Below are 23,626 nucleotides of genomic sequence, written 5' to 3'. Positions count from 1 at the left end.
ACAGCAGTGGCATTGTTAGAGTACTAGCTGTGATTCAGAATTATGTTTGCTCAAAACATTGTGTAGGTAGTGGATTGTCAGCATTTAAAAACATGCAAAGCTAATGTTAGAAATATAGAAGTGTTCCTAGGTAGGATTAGGCAAACAAGCAGAGGTGACTGATGAGAAATTAGTTTGACAATTAATGTTTGACAATGATAGAGAACATATATCTAAGTAGTAGTGAATTAGAGCTTTGAGTGCTGGCACTTGTAAGTCAATCACTTGGCAACTTATATATGAATAAGCTAGACAGGTTTTTAGTGTGATACCTTCCTATCCAAACCTTAATTCCTTTCATGAAACTCTTAGTACATCATACATAGCAATTCCTTTTGCATCGATTAACAATCTCTATGGTTAGCATTACTTCTGACTGAAAACATTAAACTTGAAGTTGTTTTGATTGCAAAACATTTAAGTTGTAGATCTTGACTTAGAAAACTTGTAGAGGTGGTTTCTTGTGATGTATTTTTTCGGAATACCTTATTGAAGCTTAAAATCAAAGTATCTGGGGGGTTACTTTATTTCAGTTCAGAAATTATGATAGTCTGTTTATATCCTTCAGAGTTTTCTGTGCTCTATTCTCTGATTATATTAGGAGTATGTGTTTTACTAATTTCTGTTATATTTTCTTTGTACAGCACTATTGGATGGATCTTCCTTTGTAACTGATAATATAGCATGAGATCTTAAAATCTTTCATTAGTGCTTGTTAGATTAGTCAATATTCTTAAATGAGATTGAATACTGTGGTTTTGTAAAAGTCTTTACTGTTTGCTATCAGAGTCCTTGATGATAATGATGGGAAGTTGCAGAGTGTATATTTCTATAATACTGAATACTGGTGATAGCAGGATGGGTTATAAGACAGTGATGTCTTTCAGTGCTCCTAAATTGTATATTGCTTGAATAAACTTTTTATCTATTGATGAAACTCTGCTGTCTGAAAAAATGCAGTGATTTCTGGACAACCATTTTGCGTATTCTAATGGTATTATACAAGTTCGCACTTAAGTGTGTACCCTATCTTTTTAAAGATGTGTGAAAGCTACAGAGCTCTCCTGAGGATATTACGATTTGTTTTATCATTGCTCAATATTGACTACTTTACTGTAGTTTGTATTAAATTTGTTGTTAATGTTTATTTCTGTTACTGGTAGTACAGTGTAATTTGGTACATTAACTAATGCAGAGCGAGCTGTAAAATACAGTGGTTTTTTGCCATCAGAAGGTAACATTTTATGTATAGGCTTAGTGACACTGAATTTAGTTGCACTCAGAAATTAACTTAGTATTTTTATTTTAGAAAACAAATTTTTCCTTAAATGCTTTACCAGGTAATAAATGTCTTCTGGTACACTTGATATGAAAGTGTCGAATGGGACAAAATATATATAGCCTGTTCAGGGTTAAGAGACTGTGATCTCTAATTTGTGGGATATATTAATATATATATTGCTGTTATATGTGTATTGAATGGAAGATTTTCTTCCTTTCCTGGGTCTGTTTTGTGAGAGCAAAGGAAACACTTAAGTTCTAAGGACACACATTGTTGCTCTTTCTTCAGGTGGTATCATGGAAAACTTGACAGAACAATTGCAGAAGAACGTCTTCGACAAGCGGGAAAACCTGGAAGTTACCTTATTCGAGAGAGTGATCGGAGACCAGGTTCATTTGTGCTTTCATTCCTTAGTAAAGCAAATGTCAATCATTTTAGGTGAGAATTAAGTGTTTTATTTTGAATACTGTGATCTATCTACTTTTTGTTTCAGTACACGAATAAAGTCAGCAGTGATTGTATTATAATGCAGTATTTTAGACTCTTTATGCTTTCATTGTACAGCTTTTTACTTGTTTTTTATTGTTTTAAAACATGATGCTGCTTTAAAATTACTTTATACGGTGAAGAATGGAAATGTGAGGGAACCAAAAATATCTGGATAGAGAAGCTTACCTAAAGTGGTTTGAATAGACTTAAAGCACGATGTAGTTTTCATTAGTCAGTCAAGGAGATTGTTTTGTGTCTGTTCCTTAGTAATCATTGTAATTAGCACAGTTAGAGTTCTAGCACATCTGGTTGCTTTCTTAATTTTGAGGGGAGAAAACCCCACCCAAAACAAACAAACACTCATCTGAAACAAACACCACCAAGCAAATTTTTTAAAAAACCACAAAAAAATCCCAAAGCAAAAAACACCAATGGATTTTATATTTAGTAATCAAAAGGTTTGCTGGGAACAGCTTACGGCATTTGTTGTGAGCATTTTCTGACTCCCCTTGCATTGGTATATGCTTATGAGCTTGGATTTAATATCTGAAGAGTCATCTTTGTATGAATTTTACGTTGCTTCTTGGAAGAAACAGCTTAATTCAAATTATGCATAAAAAATCTCTTCTTGAAGCAAATACACAAACGTTAAAGGAAAAAATAAACTGTTTTGTTAGAAGTCTCTGTTTTGTTAATCTACTGAAATGGTTATGTGAGCTTTTTTCCCCATTAGATACCAAATTTTTAGATTGAGTTTAACGAGATACTTTGATTAGTCCAAAGTAATTTCTTAACTTTTAATATAGATGCTAAACTAACTGTAACAAAATGGCTAATTTTTGATGGTTTTTGTTTTCTGCATTGTATAGTCTAGAAGTGTAGTACAGTAATTTCACGACCATAAGGCGCACCGGACTATAAGGCGCACCCCCCGGGAGCCAGCACATTTTGCAACTTTGTAGATCAGATAAGGCGCACCGGACTATAAGGCGCACTTTTTTTTTGCTGCAAAGATCCGTACCACGCGCAACAAAGTAACGAATTAGTAACGAAAACCCGCGATCGTGGAGTTTACTGGCAGGGGCTCAATTTGGAAACATTTTTCACAGATCGGTGTAGACTTTCAAAGGCAACCCCAGGCGCCCTCCCCGTGCAGTGGGCCCTGGCACTCCCGCCCGCCCCCAATGCCAACTGGCTTGGCTCAGCGCAGCCGCGGGGCCACCTCCCCCTTGCGGCTCTGTTCTGCCGTGGTGCTGTTCCCCCTCATGGCTCCGCGAAGCTGCCGTGCCGTTCCCTCGCTCGACTCGGTGCTCCTGCCATGCCGTCTGTCCCTCACTGGGCTCGGCGCCACCACCATGCCGCCTGTCCCCTTGCTCGGCTCGGTGGCGTGGCCGCCCTGCTGCCCGTCGCTCGCTCGGCTCGGCGGCGCCGCCGCCATGCCGCCCATCCCTCGCTCGGCTTGGTGCTCCTGCTTGTGCCACCTGTCCCTCACTCGGCTCGGCGGGGCCGCCGCCATGCTGCCCGTCCCTCGCTCGGCTTGGCACTCCTGCCGTGCCGCCCATCTCAGCGGCGCGGCCACCATGCCGCCCCTCCCTTGCTTCGGCTCGGCGGTGCCACCGCCCTGCGGCCTGTCCCTCGCTCAGATCGGCTCCGCTGCCATGCCGTTCCGCCTTGCGGTTCCGTTGTGGCACCGTGCTGTTCCCCCTCACGGCTCCGTGGAGCAACCCTGCCGCCCGTCCCTTGCTCGGCTCGGTGGCGCCACTGCCCTGCCTCCCATCCCTCGCTCGGCTCGGCGCACTGCAGCCCCATCGGCCCCTATCGGGCTGTGGCCCCGCTACCTCCAGCACCGCAGCCCCGCTGGCCGCGCCTGCCCCTATCAGCTGTGGCGCCACTACCCCCAGCACTGCGGTCCCGTCGGCCCCTATCGGGCTGTGGCCCTGCTGCCTCCAGCACCGCAGCCCTGCTGACCGCGCCTGCCCCTATCAGCTGTGGGGCCGCTGCCCCCAGCACTGCGGTCCCGTCGACCCCTATCGTGCTGTGGCCCCTCGGCTCAGGCCGCCGCGCACAACAAAGTAACAAAGTAGTAATGCCTCCCTGCCCGCGCTGCTCCCCGTGCCTGGGGCCACCTGGGGCTGCCCCCCACCTTCCAGCCCGCGCTGCTCCCCATGCCTGGGACTGCCCAAGGCTACCCTCTGCCTTCCAGCCCGCGTTGCTCCCTGTGCCTGGGGCTGCCCGGGGCCGCCCTCTACCTTCCAGCCCGTGCTGCTCCCCGTGCCTGGGGCTGCCTGGGGCCGCCCTCTGCCTTCCAACCCACGCTGCTCCCCATGCCTGGGGCTGCCCGCGGCTGCCCCACCATGGCTACTCGGTGCTCCCGCGGCGCCGCCCCCCTTGCGGCTCTCACTTCCGGGGTGGCAAATTTCGCAACTTTGTAGATCAGATAAGGCGCACCGGACTATAAGGCGCACTTCCGGGTTTAGGGAAAAATTTTAGTCATAAGGGTGCGCCTTATAGTCGTGAAATTACTGTAATTTGTTAAAGTACTTGCTACTTTGTTCAGTTTATGCCTATTACAAAAGGTGTATGTTGTGCATGATACAGGTAATAATGCTATTGTGTACTCTAGTGCATAATTTCAGTTTTACTGGATGTTCATGCTTATATTTTCCTTCTTTTTGGTGTCTTTTAATTCTGACAAATGTACTGTCTTTTTCTGTGAATCAACACTTTCTTTAGATAAAAAACTGGTGGATCATATAATATATATGAATATTTTTGACAAAATATACATTAGGTTTATTTATATGCTTACAGAGTAGTAATACTGCATTTTACTGAATATAGGCACTGTTTTAAGAATTAAACATGGTCCTAATGTCCTTTTGTAAAAAAAATAGTAGGTAGCAAAACCTTTTCTTATGTCAAGCTTCTGTTTTTTTAAATTAATAGGATTATTGCCATGTGTGGAGACTATTACATTGGTGGGCGTCGCTTTGCTTCACTCTCAGACCTGATCGGTTATTACAGTCATGTGTCCTGCTTGCTGAAAGGGGAAAAGCTGTTATTTCCAGTAGCACCTCCAGAGGCAAGTAAAATAAAAATTCTGAAGGCTAATTTACTAAAATATTGTAACTTTAATCACTATTCAGAATTTTCTTTGGGAAAAAAATTTTACAAAGTTTCCTGTAGTTTTGTATAGACATATGTGGAACTATAAGGAGAATAAAAATGCATTTTTACTGATGCAAAGTAATGATTAAAAAATTTGCTATTTAATAAAAATACGCGATGAAGAAGAGAGAGGTATTGCAGCTATCACACAGTGTGGTAACATCATTTTAAGTAGACAGGTAAAAACAAGAACATACTGATTTATTTGCTAATAAAGAGCATCATTGTAATGTAACCTTCACTGTTCTGTGACATATTTAACAATGGTTTCAAATATGCGTCCTGGAGATCACCAAGGTTTCTTTCACTTACCCATCCTTAAGACAAGAAAGGTAATAAAAATGAAACAAAAATCTGCAAAATATCCCCTGTAACAAAATCTAAAACTTGAAAGATATTTCTCAATGTTAATATTCTGGACATTTCCTCCATTCAAAGTGGAAAAAGAATTAAATAAGCACTCTCTTAGCTAACAACTTACGTGTTTCTATTCGACAGTGGTTTTGAACTTTGGAAATATAAAACTGGCAAGGCCAATATAAGTGATGTTACCAGTTCTTAACCTCAGAATAGCATCATGCTGGGGAGAAAGATTCTACAGTATAGAATATACAGTACACAGTATAGAGAAAAAAACCACTGCTCTCTTTTAAACTGTAGCCTGTGGAAGACAGAAGGAGAGTTCGAGCAATTCTACCTTACACCAAAGTGCCAGAAACTGATGAAATAAGGTATGTTTGAATAACAGTAGTAACTGTGAAGTTCTCAAGAGTGTTTATAAATAGTAGCAATTTAGGTCGGTGTTTCAATGCAAATATTTTCCAGTTGCATCTTAAACTTGACACGGTTAGATTATAGGATTGTATCTCTCTTTTCTTTGGTTGGAAATAAGAATTAGACATTTTGTTCTTAGTGTATTTGTTTGTGTTAATTCTAAGGGAAGGTACATTAGGTACATAGAATTAAAATTAGTAATGTTATAATTTTGTCCTAGTTTGGAGGACAGGTGCCTGCTAAGAAAGGCAGGAGCCTCTTTTTGAAATGGAGAATCTAAACCCCCTCCCTCCAAATTATTATAACTTTGAAATCAAACAGCTCTCAGGCAAAGATATGGGAATTAGGAATAACAGTTCTTTACTAGGGAAATTAAAATAGAAATACAGTGCTACAAAGAAACAGACCCCAAACCCTGACAAAGTCAGAGTACAACCTGACACCCTGTCAACCAGGGTGTTGGCAGCAGTTCAGTTAAATGGTGGCTGTAGTCCTTTTGTAGTGACAGGTGTGGTTAAGTTGAAACGGTGGTCCTGTCGAAGGTGCAGCTTCCTTCCAGAGGTCCAGTGGTGATGTGGAAAAAATCCAGCTTCCCTCTGGAGTTCACTGGAGAAAGGGGCTAGCTTGGTGTCCCCCACACCTCTGTTTTATTTTGGTAAGAAATGTTGGGCCCTTCCCCCTGGCTGGAGCAACTTCTGGTGGGATGGAGTAATTTTATCAGTCACACAGTGGGACTCAATGGGCCATTAACAGAAAATGACTTGCTGGAGGGAGAATGAGTTGTGAAAAGATAAAGAACAATGCCCCACCTGGCTTCAATGGATGGCCCATCAGCAGAACATCTCCTGCGGAGATAAGGATCACCGCCCCCACCCTCAACAGATGGTGATATAATAGATCTTTTATCACACTCTGTATTGTAACCCAAGACAAATTTTGAAATATATTTTTATAAAGCCCTAGATTTTTGCCATAAGGATAAATTTATTGAAGAATTCTATATGGAAATGCCTTACCTGTGTGAAAGAATTGAGCTAGACTTTTTTCTGAACTGCCGCAGATCTATTAGTAGATGTGTAGCTAAGGGAAACAATTCAGATCACTAGAAAGAGAAAGTTGAGACTTGACTAATTAAAATTTAAGAATGGAAGAAGTGAATCTTTCAATAAAAGACCATTTTGTGGTTACTTAGGATTGATTCTGCTTTCTTGAGATAATTTTTTTCCAGTTGGATAAACAGGAGGATATGAAAGTGATTTGTGGCGATTTCTAATTTCTAATTTCTCTAATGAGACAGATTTCATGTAACACACCAGTTGAATTGGGAATTTTCTTAGGTTTAAGATTATTATCTTAAAATGTATAGAAAGATACCAGAGTTTTGTATCCTCATTTGGATGGAAATTTATTCAAAGATTCACTGTCCAGTCTGATAGTTTAAAGGATGATATGAAGACATTTGTTTTTATAATTATGTGTTTTAGTAAGGTGATAGGACTGGGAAGGGACTCTCTAATAGCACATTGCAACTAAGGCTTCCTACTGTGTATGAGAATGAAGAAAAATACCTAGTCTTTTGATACAACACCCTAAGGTCTACTCCACTCTCTGAATACTCTGCAGAGCTAGCCTGGGGTGCTATCATATAGAACAGATGAGATATTAGAGGCTTTCCTCTGGATTTCTTCAGTTTATTGCTAGAGTGGCTTCCATGAGGGAAGGCAGGGAACAAAGGGCCCGAAACAAAGGGGCTCAGGGTTTTTCTATGGGTAAGGAAAGGGGAGGGGAACTTCTTGGCTTCTTTCCAATAGAATTTCAGCTGGTCAGTCCATAGGTTTTACAAGGGTCAGAGAGTTAGAGAGTTGCAGGGAACATTCCATTCTTAAGGCATCAGGGTATAGGGTTACAACAGTCTTTTATATGCCTTATTCTACCTATCAGCTTAAGAGGAAATAGCATTTTATTTTTTGCTATCATAACAAAAATTGTAGGCAATTAAACCTTTTCTTCCTCTTATAGGATAGAACTGAAATGCAATGTTGGTATTTGGGTTTTGAGGTCTTAAATACAGTAAATTCACTAATACAAGCCGCACTGAGTATAAGCCGCATCTCTGTGTATTGGCAAATATTTTGTTCTTTGTCCATAAATAAGCCGCACCTGAATATAAGCCGCTCTGTCGTTCGCAGCGAGGACTCGCGTGCAACAAAGTTGCCAAATACTAACAGAACCGTGGCATGGTGGGGGGTTTACTGGCTCAACTAAGGCTGTGCAGGCTCGGCCCGCTAGGGGCTGTTGACGGGGCCAGGTGGCCCAGCTTGGCCCTGCCGCTCGGGGCTGGCCGCCGCCTCTGGGCTCGCTTGCCCCGGCCCCGCTCCCGCCGTGGCGCCGGCCAGGCACGGAGAGAGCGCCCCGCTCGCACCGTGGCGCCAGCCGGGCACGGAGAGAGCGCCCCGCTCCCGCCGCAGCACCGGCCGGGCACATAGAGAGCGCCCCGCTCCCGCCGCGGCGCCGGCCGGGCACGGAGCACCCCCTGCTCCCGACACGGTGGCGGAGGGCGGGGGCAGAGCTCCCCCCCTCCTCCCCAAGCCGTGGCAATGGCGGCACGGACTCCCCCTCTCCTCCCTGAGCCGCAGCAGTGGCGGCGCGGGCCACCCCCCCCACCCCGAGCCGCGGCAATGGCAGCGCGGGCTCCCCCCCTCCTCCCCGGGCCGCGGCAATGGCGGCGCGGGCCCCCCCTTTCCTCTCCGAGTCATGGCAATGGTGGCGAGGGGACCCCCCCTCCTCCCTGAGCTGCGGCAATGGCGGCGCGGGCCCCCCCTCCTCCCTGAGCCGCGGCAATTGCGGCACGGGGCCCCCCTTCTCTCTCCCGGGCTGCGGCAGAGGAGGGAAGAAGAGAGCTCTCCTGCCTCTCTCCCCGCCCCCCGTGCTACCTGCAGGGAGCCAGGGCAACAGAGTAACACTTTGTAACAATCAGGAAATGCCGGCTTTTACTGGCAGGTGCTTGGCTCGGCGCCCTGGCTGGCACGTCTGGGGTTGTAAATGTCAGAAAATTATTCACATATTAGCCGCCCCTGAGTATTAGCTGCACTTCCGGGTTTCCACCAAAATTTTTGTCAAATTGCTGCGGCTTGTATTCGTGAAATTACTGTAGTTCTCTTCAGAGTATGGCTGAGACCAAAGTTCTCAGTTTGTTCTAAATTGAATTACAGTAGTTTCACGAATACAAGCCGCACCATTTTGACTAAAATTTTACTCCCACACCGGAAATGCGGCTTACACTCAGGAGCGGCTAATATGTGAATAATTTTCTGACATTTACAACCTCAGAAGTGCCAGTCAGGGTGCTGAGCCGAGCACTTGCTAGTAAAAGCCGGCATTTCGTGATTGTTACAAATTGTTACTCTGTTGCGCCGCAGGTGGAGCCTGGCTCCCTACAGGCAGCACGGGGGGCGGGGAGAGAGGCGGGAGAGCTCTCACCTGCCCTCCTCTGCCGCAGCCCGGGGGAGAGACGGGGGGGCCCTGTGCCGCCATCGCCGCGGCTCGGGGAGGCGGCGGGGGCCCTGTGCTGCCATGACCGCGGCCCGGGGTGAAGGCGGGGGCCCTGTACTGCCATGGCCACGGCCCGGCGAGGCGGCGGGGGCCCCGTGCCGCCATTGCCGCAGCTCGGGGGAAGGCGGGGGCCCCATGCCGCCGTGGCTGCGGCTCGGGGAGGCAGCGAGGGGCTCCGTCCCCGTCCGCCTCCGCGGGAGCTGGGGGGAGCTCCGTCTCTGATTGCCACCACGGAGCAGCACCGGGCCAGGGCGAGCGAGCCCAGAGGCGGCGGCCAGCCACGAATGGCCCCACCAAGCTGCAGCGCCGGGCTGGGCCACCTGGCCCCGTCAGCAGCCCCCAGCAGGCCGAGCCTGCACAGCCCGAGCCGAGCCAGTAAACCCCGCCCTGCTGCGATTCTGTTACTAATTGGCAACTTCGTTGCACGCAAGTCCTCGCTTTGAACGACAGAGTGGCTTATACTCAGGTGCGGCTTATTTATGGACAGAAAACAAAATGTTTGCCAACACCCGGCGATGTGGCTTATACTCAGTGTGGCTTGTATTTGTGAATTTACTGTAATATACTCTTGAAGAAATTATGTATTTCATAGAATATTGACTTTGAATTTTAATATCATATTTAATATTTGTTGAGTTTGAAGTATTACTGAGTTAATTTCACAGTATCTTCCATGCAGTAGTTATACAGTGATGATTGGGTTGTCTGTCACCTGTTAAAGCTGAATAGCAGTTGAATTTATTCTTTGTTTTCAATAGTGGTTTGTTGCTATTTTTTTCTGTTAGCCTACTTCAAATGAGTACCATGCCGTAGACATTTGCTATGAAATTTTGAATTGAAATAGTAGTTAATCAGCTTCAACTCTTTATTGCTTTCCTGTACCTTGATGCATCATGAAACATGATCAAAAATTCTGTGCTGCTGTGAAAGGATTGCAAGTGACCTGAGTTTTAACATTTAAGGAGTAACTTAAATTAACTAGTCTTCCAGAAATGACAACTCCCTTGGACGAGGTGCTGGGTCCTGCACTTTGGTTACAATGAAATCCTCTGCAGAGCTACAGGCTGAAGGAAGAGTGCCTAGAAAGCTGCCCAATGGGAAAGGACCTGGGGGGTGCTTGTCACCAGCTGGCTGAAGATGAGCCAGCCGTGCCCAGGAGAATCAATGGCATCCTGACTTGGATCAGCAGTGGTGTAGCCAATAGAATTAAGAAAGAGATTCTTTGCCTGTGCTCAACACTGGTGAGGCCACACCTTGAGTACTATGTCCACTTCTGGGGCACTGAGTTCTGGAATGACATTGAGGTCCTGGAGTGTGTCCAGAGAAGGGTAATTTGAACTGGTGAAGTGTCTGGAGTATAAGTCCTGTTAGAAACAACTGCAGGGCCTCAACCTGAAGAAAAGGAGTCTTAAGGGAGGTCTCATTGTTCTCGACAACTCCTGAAAAGAAGTGTGTAGCCAGGTAGGGTTCAGTCTCTTCTGCCAGGAAACTAGTGACAGGATGAGAGGTCATAATCTTAGATTCCCCTTTAGTCTACAGGGCGGCTGTAGGCTGAACACTAGGGGAAAATTTTTTGCATAAAGGGTGATTAGACATTGAAATGCTAACCAGTTGTGGTGGTGGAATCACTGTTTTGGAAAGTGTTTGAGGGAAGACTGTTAGTGCTGTTTGGTTGACATGTGGTATTTGGTTGTTGGTTGGACTCAGTATCAGATGTCTTTTCCAACCTATTTGATTCTGTGGTTCTCTGATTCTGAATCTTAACACTTCTTATGCTTGTAGTTGATTGCATGGCATCTCTGGTGACTGCTCTATATTCTCTTTGAATCACTTGTCTTCATATGTGAGAACATAATGAATAGGTTTTCCACAACTTAGAACAACTTACATTATACAAGGCAATTTTTCAATGAAAGGAATATTATTCTTATAGACTACTAAGAGTTATTTTACATGAGTTTCATATTTGATCTCTCTTGGTAAAAGAAGAGTATTACTGTATTTTAATATTGCTGTATTATTTTTGTTTTATACATTAGCATACTTTGAAGTTTTCAGCACTGAATTACATATTAGATAGTAAACATTATTCAGAAGTATGAAAACTGGTATATAGTGACCATGTCACTGTGACGAAAAGTACAGTAATTTCACGATTACAAGCCGCACTGACTATAAGCCACATCTCCGGGTGTCGGCAACATTTTTTTCTTTGTCCATACACAAACCGCACCCAATTATCAACCGCTCTGTCTTTCGCGGCGAGGACCCGCATGCAAAGTTGCCAATTAGTAACAGAATCACGGGATTGGGGGGGTTTACTGACTCAGCTCGGGCTGTGAGAGGCTACCTATGGGGCGGGTTGGCCCACCTCAGCGCTGCTGCTCGGCGGGGCCACTTGGGGCCGGCCGCCGCTGAGCTCACTCGCCCCGACCCGGCGCTGCACCGCGGTGGCAGGGGGGCACGGAACCCACCGGCACCTGTGGTGGCAGGAGGGGAAGGAGCACCCCCACTCCCGTGGCAGGCAGGGATGGGAGCCTGCCTACTCCTGCGGCGGTGGCGGCAGGCGAGGATGGGAGCCCCCCACCTTCCCCCCGGGCCGCGGGGATGGCAGCACAGAGTCCCTCGCCTCTCCCCGGGCTGCGGGGCTAGCAGGAGGGAGCCCCACGCCTTCCCCCCGGGCCGTGGAGATGGCAGCACAGGACCCCCCGTCTCTCCCCTGGGCTGCGCTTCCTAAAGGAGGGAATCCCCCGCCTTCCCCCGCTTTCCCCTGCCTTCCCCTCCACCCCCGCACTGCTGGCACTGAGCCGGCTCCACCCGCTGAGAAACAGAGTAACCAATTTGTAACAATCGTGAATAGCTAGGTTTTACTGGCAGTTGCTCGATTCGACACCTCGGTTTGCACTTCTGGGTTTGGAAATGTCAGAAAATTATTCACATATTAGCCGCCCCTGAGTGTAAGCTGCATTTCCAGGGTGGGAGCAAAATTTTAGTCAAAACGGTGTTGCTTGTAATCGTGAAATTACTGTACACATGTGCTTGGAATATCAACTCCTGCCTTTTTGACAAATAGGTCTTCCCATATGTTTTATGGAAACTATACTAAAGAATTAATTGTGTTCTTTAAACTTTATGATTGTATCTCTGATTTAAATCTTGCTGTAACCCTCTTCAGTTTCCTTAAAGGAGACATGTTTATTGTCCATAATGAATTGGAAGATGGCTGGATGTGGGTTACAAACCTACGGACAGATGAACAAGGTCTTATTGTGGAAGACCTGGTAGGAGAAGTGGTAAGTAATTTTTGTATTCAGATTTCTTAAATCTTGATAAAATAACATCAAGCAAAAACTAATGACATTTAATTACCTGTTTTCTAATTATGTACTTTTCTAAACTTAGTAAACTCATCTAGTAGTTTCTAAAATACTACAACAAACCTTTAAGTCTAGTTCATTATCAAAAAATGTTTATTCATGTATTGTTCAAACATAAGTATAAATGAATGGTACTGTAAATTTACTAGGCGTTTCCTTAAAATGTACTGTCCTAGTGAAGAATCATTAAATTTCATTTCTTTCTTTTAATTGCCATGAAATGTTTACTAACTCAACATAATGTAGTTTTGCGTTGTGGTAGGTCTTTCTCTTTATTCAAGGATGAAATTTGGGTTAAAAATTTATGGGTGAGAAGCAAAAAAGGAAAAAAGATAGATATTTTTGGTAGTAACTTCTTACAGAGTACATATGTTTTGCTAATACCAATGTTTCTTGATATCCTTCTCGTAGTTGAACTGTGTCAGGTTGTGAATAGCTAAACAGAAGTGGCGGTACTTGACTGTTGATCTGTAGACTGATAGGTCAGTGGTAATTTAACCTTAGGAAAGCTGAGAAGGTTGAAACTTTCTAAAAAGTTACCACCTCTAAAAGGACTTCAATAATGAAATAATCATCAGAAATAACATTTTTGCTGAATTTTAATTTAATGAATGAAGACGAAAACTTTTCATAGATCTTCAGTAAACCCTCTAGTTAAAAAATGCCTCCGAATTCTAAATGTATTTTTTTTTTCTACAGAAGGTCTTTCTTTTTTTTTTTTTTAATTGAGTTGTATTGTTGTCATTCACTTGATATGTTAATTTTCTCATAGGGACGAGAAGAAGATCCCCATGAAGGCAAAATGTAAGGATTTTTGTTTTGTTGTTTAAAAGCAATCATAATTGTTTGTAAACTTCCACTCTGGGATTTGTAAGTTTTTGAGAAAATGACCAAAGAGATTTGTTTTTTAATCTCATGACTTTATACACTAGCTGCTGCAGATGCAGGGATAATTAACATGAAAAAATCCTGTAATAGGTATGTCTGTTAATAATGGGTATTGCAGTGCTGAAATCTTAGATGAGGCCATGTACGATCACTTTCAGGTGTTTTTCTTGGAGTTGCCTTGGAGATAACAATTCCAAATGCTGCACCAAAGTACTATTAGAACAGTGTCTCTATTTGCCTCGTGGGTGGGAGCATTGACCTTCTGGGGGGTAGGAGGGCTGTGCACAGGAATCTGGAGAGGCTGCGTCAGTGAGGCCAGTGGTATGAGCTCCCACTAGGCCAAGTGATGATTTCTGCCCTTTGATCAGAACAACCCTTGCAATGGTACAGGCTGGGGCAGTGGTTGGAAAGCTGCTCAGCACAAAGGACGTGAGGTGCTGGTCAACATTGGCCAGTGTGTGCCCAGGGGACCAAGAAGGCCAATGGCGTCCTGGCATGCGTCAAGCAATAGTGTGGCCAGCAGGACCAGGGCCGTGAACGTCCCCTTGAACTTGGGGCTGGTGAGGCTGCACCATGAGTTCTAGGTTCAGTTTTGGACTTTCACTCAAGAAAGACATTGAGGTGCTGCAGTGAGTACAGGGAAGGGAAACAGAGCTGGGGAAGCGTCTGAAGCACAAGTCTGATGAGGAGCAACTGATGGAGCTGGCTGGGGATGAGGGAACTCCTGTGGGGCTCAACCTGGAGAAGAGGAGGCTCAGGAAGAATTTCATCATTCTCTACAGATGCCTTAAAGGAGGTTGTAACCAAAAGAGGTCTCTTCTCCCAGGTGACAAATGATAGGACAAGAGGAAACTTGCTCAAGTTGCACCCAGGGAAGATTAGCTATTAAGATTATTAAGATTGGATATGCCTTCACTGGAAAGGTTGTCAAACCCTGGAACAGGCTGCCCAGGGCAATGGTAGAATTACCATTTCTGAAGGGATTTAGAAGGTGTGTAAATTTCACATATGGGGCCATGGTTTAGTGATTGACTTGGCAGTGCTGTGTTAAGGATTAAATGTGATGATCTTAACGGTGTTTTCCAAACCAAAGGATTCTGTGATCCTACTATTCTGTGATTCTTATAACAAAGTTTGAAGAAAAAGTCACATGACTTATGAGTTTCTTTCTATTTGCTTAAATACTTCAAAAATTTTTAAAAATTGAATGCAATTTAGAATCAATAGTGTGTTGATATTTCAGTCTGTTGATAGACTACATTCACAAGTGAATATGAGTGGCAGATAGTTGTGAAAAATGTCTACTGCCTTGATGACTTAATCTGATGTCCTCATTTGTCATGCTGTTATTTTGCTGTTTCCCACTTTCTAAGAGGCTGGTGGCAGAAGGAGGTATTTCAGTGGTCCGTTTGATTTACTGTGTTCTGCAAATCAGTTTGGCTGTATGGATGTCTTCAAATGTGGAAATTTTGTGTTTGGAAAGTAGCTTTTAGGGGATGCATGCAGATTTGATTCTGTTTTTCAGCAGTTGTTTACCTTCCAGAGGAATCCATAATTTAGTATCTGAGGGTAGTATAGAAAGTAAGTTAGAAATTGGGGTCTTTTCTGATAGATAAAAGCACCATATCTTTAGCTTTCCTTTAAATACAAATCAAGTTGCAGCATGCCAGGCTTTTTTGAACGGTGGTAAGTATCAGGTCGAGACTAGCAGAGGCTGTGAACTTCTTTGGGGTACTGCTCTGATACAAGACTCTGGGAAAGTACAAGGTGTGGGATCAAAGCAGTTTGTATTCATTAATCTGACAAAGCTAGATTTTGTTTCCACAGCTCTGGCAAATTTGACTTTGAGATTTTCTGTATATGTTTAACTCCGTTTTAGAGCTTTAGATTTTATGATTCTAGTACCTTACTGTATGACTTTAAATAATGCCTATCAAATTATCTACTTTTCGGACAATTCATCTCATTCTCTAAACACAATTGTATTTGAACATCAACTTCAAGTGTTGGATATTTTTATTGAAAGTAATTTATTTACATGCATATTAGTGTTAGTCTTTTCATGTTGGTAAAAGACAGTCATTAAGAAGCATAGACATTGATTGTCTCATCTATGTGTATTGGGTCTTTTTAAATAAAGAATACTTCATAGGCGCCAGAGCCTTGGATATCACCACAACCAAAAAAGAGAGCTGCTAGTCTTGCTTTCTAATTTTTCTCTTCATTTTTGTTAAGATGGTTCCATGGGAAGATCTCCAAACAAGAAGCTTACAATTTGCTGATGTCAGGTATGTGTATTGTTGATGTGAAATACTGTGATAGTGATATGGCACAAAGTAATCCTGTTAATAATAAACTGTAGCAGAACTTCCTTATATGTATGAAAATATATGAGTGATTTAGATTCCCTAACCCCTCTGGATGCTACTTCAGTAAAACACTACAATAGAAGAAAGCTTTCATGACCATCAGAACTGAGTATATTCTTAAATAAAGTTAATTTAGTAATTTTTAATTTAATTAATTTTTAAATTATTATATGTGGAATCAATTATTTCACTTTCATAAAGCTAGTATTTCTTTAAATGAAAACAGTACTTCTGACCCATTTATTTAATACCCTACTTTAAATACTGGAAGAGAGATCGTGTTATTTTGAAAATGTTACCAAACTTTTTTTTTATATGCTGTTTTAAGAGATGGCAAAGAGGTGGCTAGGTTGCAGGCTACAGCTGAGCCATTTTTCGTTAATTTTGGTGATTTAGTACTAATTCTTCTAGTCTGAGCTCACTACTGGAATTTGCCTTTCTAGAGTTTGTATTTCTTCAAGTGTGCAGTTCTTCCTAGTTTATGTAGAAAGAGATTTAGTAAGGGTCTATATATATCACTAAGAAAATAACACTGATACGATGACTTTTCAGTTGGTCAGGTGTGCAGTTTTCTTGTGAGGCCTTCAGATAATACCCCTGGTGATTATTCACTTTATTTCCGGACCAGTGAAAATATTCAGCGTTTTAAAATATGTCCAACATCAAACAATCAGTTTATGATGGGAGGCCGATACTATAATAGGTGAGTTCTTGTGGCAAAAGGAACTGTGAATATTTTATGCTTGCTTAACTTGCTCCTCACAATTATTTACTACTATGATTTTAAGGTTGTCGTTTCCTTTATACAAAACATTTTCCCTAATTTCCTTTGTAGTTATATCTTACTGAGCAAATTCTTACAGCTTAAATAGCCCAAGTGTAACTTGTTTCTCTTGAAGTATTTGTACTGCTTCTGCCGACCAGTTGCTTCACTCTGTAAATTGTGGTTTGAATGGATCGTGTGGAACCATAAACTGTGTATCTGTAATTAAGAGGTTACTCTATTTGAAGCAGCCTGGAAGCTTCTCCATGCGTTCTTGTCTGTTTGAAAAGGGGAAAATATAAATGCTAATTTTATCTGAGACAGTCAATAGAGTTTTCAAATAATAGAATAGGTATTTACAAGAAAGGGGAAAAACACCTGCTTTATTGGAAAAAGTTACTAAATTGCATTGAAATATGTACATGGTACTTGGAACAGAAATACGGATCAGTTCACTTAGAGTGAATAAACTTAAGATGCATTTCTTTTGCCATTGGTGCAAAAATACAGCAATTTGTAGAAAAAGAAAGAAATAATGATGTGTTTCCCCTTTTGGAAAAAACTATCACTAGACCTCCATTTTTGATAGTATTTTTTTAGAATTGTTGTGTCTGGAAGACTTAAGTAGTGAGAACTCACTTTCCTTCTTAAACACACAGATGTCATTGCCTGCCTTAAAAAAATCAGCATTTTTCCAGTCCACTTAGAACCAGGGCATTCTTACCCCAAAAGTATTTCTGTCAATTCCAGCTTGGTTTCTGATTTGATAGAGGTTCAGCAGTTGGAGTCTGAGAAAATGTCAAGGTCTCCTCAAGTTCAGTGGACTTTTTCGTATGACTTCACTCGTATGGTTCTGTGAGGCTAAGCAGTTGAATCCTTATGGACCTATGCACATTTCATACCCAGGCAGTTTGAATACCTTCTTCATTAATCAGTCTGGCCTCCAGCCATCCTCATTGAAAACTAGGCTAGCTGCAGGGTCAGCCTTTCATAAAGGTTAATGCCAGTTTCCAGTTGCATGGCTTATTAGGAGGCTTATTAGGAGGCTTATTAGGAGGCTGGTAGACCAGGAGCCCCCCCACCCTTGGTGATGTCAAATTAATCATCAAGTTAGAGGAGTTCTTACCAGTCTCAAATGGGTTTGTAGCATTAAATAGTATACTTTCAGGAAGTTACCACATTGTTATTGTTTCAGATTACTTTATAATAATGCTGGATTCATTTGGAGTATAGATTACATTTGTCTGAATGAGATTTTATGCAGCTGAACAGAAAACAAGATGTTAAGATTAAGCAGCAATAAATTATGACAAAGTGCTTTAAGGTTTTTTTTTTAGTATTTTGCTACATAGTTTGCAGAAATCTTCCTCAGTGTGATAGAAAATCTTTATTTTTGTTGCATGTTTGGGAGAATTATCACTACACTCTTAAGCTCACGTTCAGTTCAATTTACTGTGTATATCAGATTGGTAAAGTGCTGGAAGTTCGAACATGTACAGTAATTTCACGATTATAAGCCGCACCATTTTGACTAAAAATTTGGCCCGAACATGAACTGCAGCTTATAATCAGGTGTGGCTTATATATGGACAAAGAACAAAAAGTTGCTGTTTTAGTTTGGAGGACAGGTGTCTGCTGAGAAAGGCAGGAACTTCTCTTTGAAATGGAGAATGTAACCCCCCTCCGTCCAAATTATTAAAATTTTGAAATGAGGAGCTTTCAGGCAAAGATATGGGAATTAGGAATAACAGTTTTTTACTAGGGAAATTAAAATAGAAATACAGTACTACAAAGAAACAAACTCCAAACCCTGACAAAGTCAGAGTACAACCTGACACCCTGTCAGGCAGGGTGTTGGTAGCAGTCCCATTAAATGGTGGTTGCAGTCCTCTTGCAGTGACAGATGTGATTCAGTTGAAGCAGTGCTCTTGTAGAAGGTGCAGTTTCCCTCCAGAGGTCCAGTGGTGATGTGGAGAAATCTGGTTTTCCTCTGGAGTTCACTGGAGAAAGGGGCTACCTTAGTGTCCCAAAACCTCTGTTTTTATTTTGGTAAGAAATGTTGGGCTCTTCCCCCTGTCTGGAGCAACTTCCAATGGGATGCAGTAATTTTATCAGTCACACAGTGGGACTCAATGGGCCATTAGCAGAAAATGACTCGCTGGAGGAAGGATAGATTGTGAAAAGATAAAGAACAATGCCTCACCTGGTTTCAATAGATGGCTCATTAGCAGAATATCTCCTGTAGAGATCTAAGGATCACTGCCCCCACCCTCAACAGATGGTGGTAGAATAGATACCTTTCATCACACTCTGTATTGTAACATGGGGCTTATAATCAGGTGTGGCTTATATATGGACAAAGAACAAAAAGTTGCCGACACCCGGAAGTGCGGCCTATAATCGTGAAATTACTGTAATGAAGAATGCAGCCCTTAGATGCTCCTTCAAGGCTTGGAGTCCTAGTCTATACTAGGTTACTCTAACTACAGAAAGAGATTTTAAATACAACTGTGTTTATTCTTAGCCCCTATTACAAAATTGCAGAAATTTTGGAGGCACCTGCTTTTGTCTTGAGGAGCTCCTAATGGCATTTTTAATCAAGGAAGTAGCTGGTATACTGAAGGTCATTGATTTGATGAGTGAGAAGATTCATGCAATGCTGTTTTATTGATTAGAAAATGTTGGTAGTAGCTATTCAACTGTGAAGTATAATGACTGAGTCATAATTTTTGTAGTGTGACAGTTGAAATTCTTATGTAGAAAACAGCGTATGCAGACAGCATTACAGTAAAAATTGAAATTACTTACTTGATTTCATTAAAACAGAAAGAAAAAATAATCTAATTTTATGTACCTAAAAAATTAAATATTTGTGGGAAGGTAGTTTATTAAGTTGGCACTAGTTCATGGCTTCAGAATGAAACAGAAAAGCCTACCAAGATGCCTTCATATAGCTTGTTTTAGAAGTTTTTGAGACTTACAGTATCAGCTATTGTTCCTATGTTGCACACATACCTTATTAGTATCTGTGAACACACAACTGAGTATGCACGAACTGAGAAGACACACTGACTATATTTTAACTGCTTAATTACATAGCTCTTTTTCTAGATCGATATTTTGCATATAAATTATTAATTTCTATTGATGTCCCTGCTGCTTTTCTTTATGATAGCATAAATTTCAGTAATGCCAAGATAAATTGGAGCAACTTAAATGCCTTGAATTTCAGCTTGTATCTGTCACCACTTCTCTCCTGAGCCTTCCAAGTGCAATTTCAGTCTGAATGTGGTGACTGGAATGAATGCTTCCTTGTAGAGGAGTGTTACTGACTTGGGTATTTAAAATGATAGCTCAGTGATATCAAATCACAATCTGAATAAGCCATGCTACAAATCTTTCCTGTTTTCTTTTCCTGTCCTTCTAGAAAGAGATTGCACTTCACTGAGAATATGTCCTATTCCACTTAGCTAATTACTGTGGGACTTACTTGGAAAATTATTGCCAATGAAATAGCAATTTTCAGCTTGGTTGGAAAGTGGGTGATACACATGTGTGGAAAGTGAAGTGTCCTCATTTGACATTTTAAGCAAGTCATTAAAATATTTTGCAGATTTTAGTATGAATACATTCTGAATACAGTTTTGTGAACTTTCTTGACTTCAGTATATTAGTAAATCTTCATTCCTGCAAATAAGGTTATGATGATTAACACTTTTTTTTTTTTAAATTTTGAGGGAAATTTTTCTGTGGTTTTATGAAAAAACAGATTCTCAAACAGTGGAAAATTCATGTTTTTAACATTTCAATATTCTTTCTCTTACTGGAACAGTATTGCCGACATCATTGAGCACTACAGAAAAGAACAGATTGTTGAAGGATACTACTTAAAAGATCCTGTTCCAATGCAGGTACGATTTAATCTCTTTTATGTTGAAATCACAGACTGAATCATTATCAAATCAATTTATGAACTAAATTACAGCAGAGATAGCAATGGTAGTTAAACAGCATCATCGCCAGTAGTCAGTCATCAACAATTTGTTTTCAGCTCATCTGTTTCTTTTGTTTTATACTCAAATACGTACACTTACTGAAGACTGGCTTGTAGTCAACAGAAAGTATGGTAAGTTCTGTATGTGCCGCTAACTCTTCTTCAGCTCATGCTTTGATTTAGTCCCATTTTATGAGGAACCAGTCTGCCCTCTCTTCTGTGTCTGGGGATTTTCTCCTGTCACAAGAAACCTATACACAGTGAATAGCTTCAGGGATGATTGCAGGGCTGGGACTGCAGCACTTGTTCTGAAGTGCACTGGCCTCATAGGAGAAGTTGATTCTAAGAGATCACCAGTAATAAGCACACCACATCATTTAGCTTTTTATGAACTTATAGCTACTTAGAAAATTTACACACCTGTTTTTATCTTTTTCTGTTCCCGGTATTTCCTATTTCAGTGGAAATGAGAAATTTGCTCTTCGTCTCCTCCCTAAAGAGATTTGCAGTCAATTCATACCCCTCTATGGGATCTTTCTTATTATTATGAGAGCATTTCCTCTGTTCCCCAAGCTAAGCACACAGAAGCTGATCCTGTCTCTCTGTGGTGTTTACATAGTTGCCTTGCTGCATCCAGTTTTGGTGTGAACTCACCTTTCTTCAACATGTACCAGAAAAATTTAGAGTGGTATCATGTTATGCATAATTCCTTTTCCCTCTGGAAAGCACTTAATAAATATACATGTAATTTTCTGTGGTGGGTTGACCCTGGTGAGTTGCTAAGGACCCGCACCTTTGGTTGTGCACTCCCTATTCCTATGGAATGGGGCAAAAGCAAAAAAAAAAACTTCTGGGTTGAGAATACTGTTTTATAAGCAAAAAATACTGTTTTATAAGCAAAGGAGGGAGTAATGCAAAGGCAGTCACTCAGCACCTCTTCCAAGTAGACTGATGCCCAGCTGCTCTGTGAGACCTCTCTGTGCCCACACGCTTATTGCTGATCTTGATATCGCATGACAGGGAATATCCCTGTGATCAACTGCCATCATCTGTCCTGTCTGTCTCTGCTGCCAGCATCTTGTCCAACTCACTGAGGAAGGGGGCAGAGTGGGAAATGGAGAAGGTCTTGAGGCAGGTACTAATCAACAAGAGTCAGAGCACTGGTGTGTTATTGATACCGTTCCAGTCACAAAACCGAAACACAGCTCCTTAGGAGCTGCAATCACAGAAGCTAAGTCCATAGTTGTGAGACCATTATGTTGGCATATTCAACAGTATCGCAGCCCAGTCCTCCAGTGAGTGACTCAGCTGTTCATGTCTTAATTTCTCTAAGTATCGTTGTAACTGCTATGTTGCACTAGGAGATATATACCTTGTTATTGCAATCTTTCTTAATACTGCTTGTTTCCTACTGTTAACTTGTGCTCAGTATTGTGATTGGGTCAGAAAGCAAATAGGAATTCTGAGACTGCTCCTTAGTAAACATCTTTAGTAACTTTCTTCATGCTCCATTATTCCTCTTTAATTATGGCAGTAAGTCTTCATTTTAGCTTTTCATATATGCAAAACTTACAGTTTCTGTATTGATAAACTCTTCATTGACTCATTTTCCATGTGAAAGTACTTCAGATTCTTTTAACCTATCCAGATACACTTGTGACTTTATTTAAAAACTTAGTGCTCAGTGGTGCAGTTAATGTTCAGCTTTGTGTTATCTCCCTTCCACGTAGCACCATGCTCTGTGTTTTTGAGGGGAAAAAGAATTCAACAGTTTAGCATCATTTTAGAGCTGATCTGATGGAATTCCTGTGTCTGATATATTTACGTGAAATATTTGTCACTAGATCTCTTGTTTCGTGCACTACTCCTTGTGCACTTATGTTACAGATGTTATCACATGATTGTGTAAATTATGTTGTGTTACATTATCATTTCATAACATATGGATATACCTTCCATTGTAGGTCCTGTAATTCCTTTTAGTATTACCAAATTATTCTTCATCTTTCTATTGTTATTTTGATAAAAATTGTAATTCTTACAAATATACGCACAGAAAGAAAAGTAGAATATTATGTAAGAACCAGTTCATACATCTCCTTATCTTAGCAATGTCCTTACTACTTTATAGTCTTGCTTTTGTTGGTTTTTTTTTATGGCTGAAGAACTTTTGTTGATCAGGTTACTTAGTAAAGACAGAGCTGGCTTGGGTTTTGATCGTATTTATTACTTGCGTTTCTAGATACTACCTTTTTTTTTGTGTGTAAATTTATCATTTTTTCTGTTTCCTGTTTCTGCTTTCTTATGATGAGTTCTACTCAGTTACAGCATGTGAGTTCTAATGTGCTACTTTGAGATGGTTTTAATTACGATTGGCACCATTTTTATTGCTTCAGGGTTTATCTATGATTACTCAGGCCTAATAAGCTTTGGTAGAAGACAGAAGCTAGATAAACCTTTAAAGACTGGCACAAATTTTAACACAGTGAAATCACAGTGAAAGATAATGGGTTTTTTTTACATGAAAAGAACTTACTATGTCGAAGTTGTTCTGTATTGAAAACTCCTATTTTTTCAGTTTTAGAAATAGGGAAAGAATTACAGTACATTTCTAACAAGTGTACTGTATGAAAAATGAATGCTTTAGTAAAATGAGTGAGAAACCAGTAATAATGGGTTGGTACCATTCAGTAAGATGATCCTGATCTCAGCTTCATAGGATGCATTTTTAATGGCAATTTCTGATCTTAAAGTATGTTCTTCTGATACATTTTCTAGCACCAAGAACAAGTGTTTAATGATACATTGGATGGAAAAGAAATCTACAATACAATTCGTCGGAAAACAAAGGATGCTTTTTATAAAAATATTGTCAAAAAAGGTTATCTTCTGAAAAAAAGTGAGTTATGTTTGCTTCTATGCTTCTATTGT

General features: G+C 41.5%; 1 protein-coding gene across 1 annotated transcript in view; it reads left to right on the top strand.

The window, feature by feature from the left end:
* The window catches only part of RASA1 (RAS p21 protein activator 1), a 75,020-nt gene that overhangs the window by 13,290 nt on the left and 38,104 nt on the right, over positions 1 to 23,626 (top strand). Inside the window, exons 2-10 of the mRNA XM_033086903.2 lie at positions 1,610 to 1,759; positions 4,757 to 4,892; positions 5,639 to 5,709; positions 12,480 to 12,597; positions 13,454 to 13,485; positions 15,805 to 15,857; positions 16,491 to 16,641; positions 20,534 to 20,612; positions 23,474 to 23,594. Coding sequence (XP_032942794.1) covers positions 1,610 to 1,759; positions 4,757 to 4,892; positions 5,639 to 5,709; positions 12,480 to 12,597; positions 13,454 to 13,485; positions 15,805 to 15,857; positions 16,491 to 16,641; positions 20,534 to 20,612; positions 23,474 to 23,594 — 911 coding nt within the window. The remainder of the gene's footprint in view (positions 1 to 1,609; positions 1,760 to 4,756; positions 4,893 to 5,638; positions 5,710 to 12,479; positions 12,598 to 13,453; positions 13,486 to 15,804; positions 15,858 to 16,490; positions 16,642 to 20,533; positions 20,613 to 23,473; positions 23,595 to 23,626) is intronic.

Source organism: Catharus ustulatus, unplaced genomic scaffold (assembly GCF_009819885.2).
Source record: "Catharus ustulatus isolate bCatUst1 unplaced genomic scaffold, bCatUst1.pri.v2 scaffold_68_arrow_ctg1, whole genome shotgun sequence".
NCBI classification, from domain to species: Eukaryota; Metazoa; Chordata; class Aves; order Passeriformes; family Turdidae; genus Catharus; species Catharus ustulatus.
The sequence above is the reverse complement of the archived record's forward strand: the minus strand, read 5'-3'. Positions and strand labels throughout refer to the sequence as shown.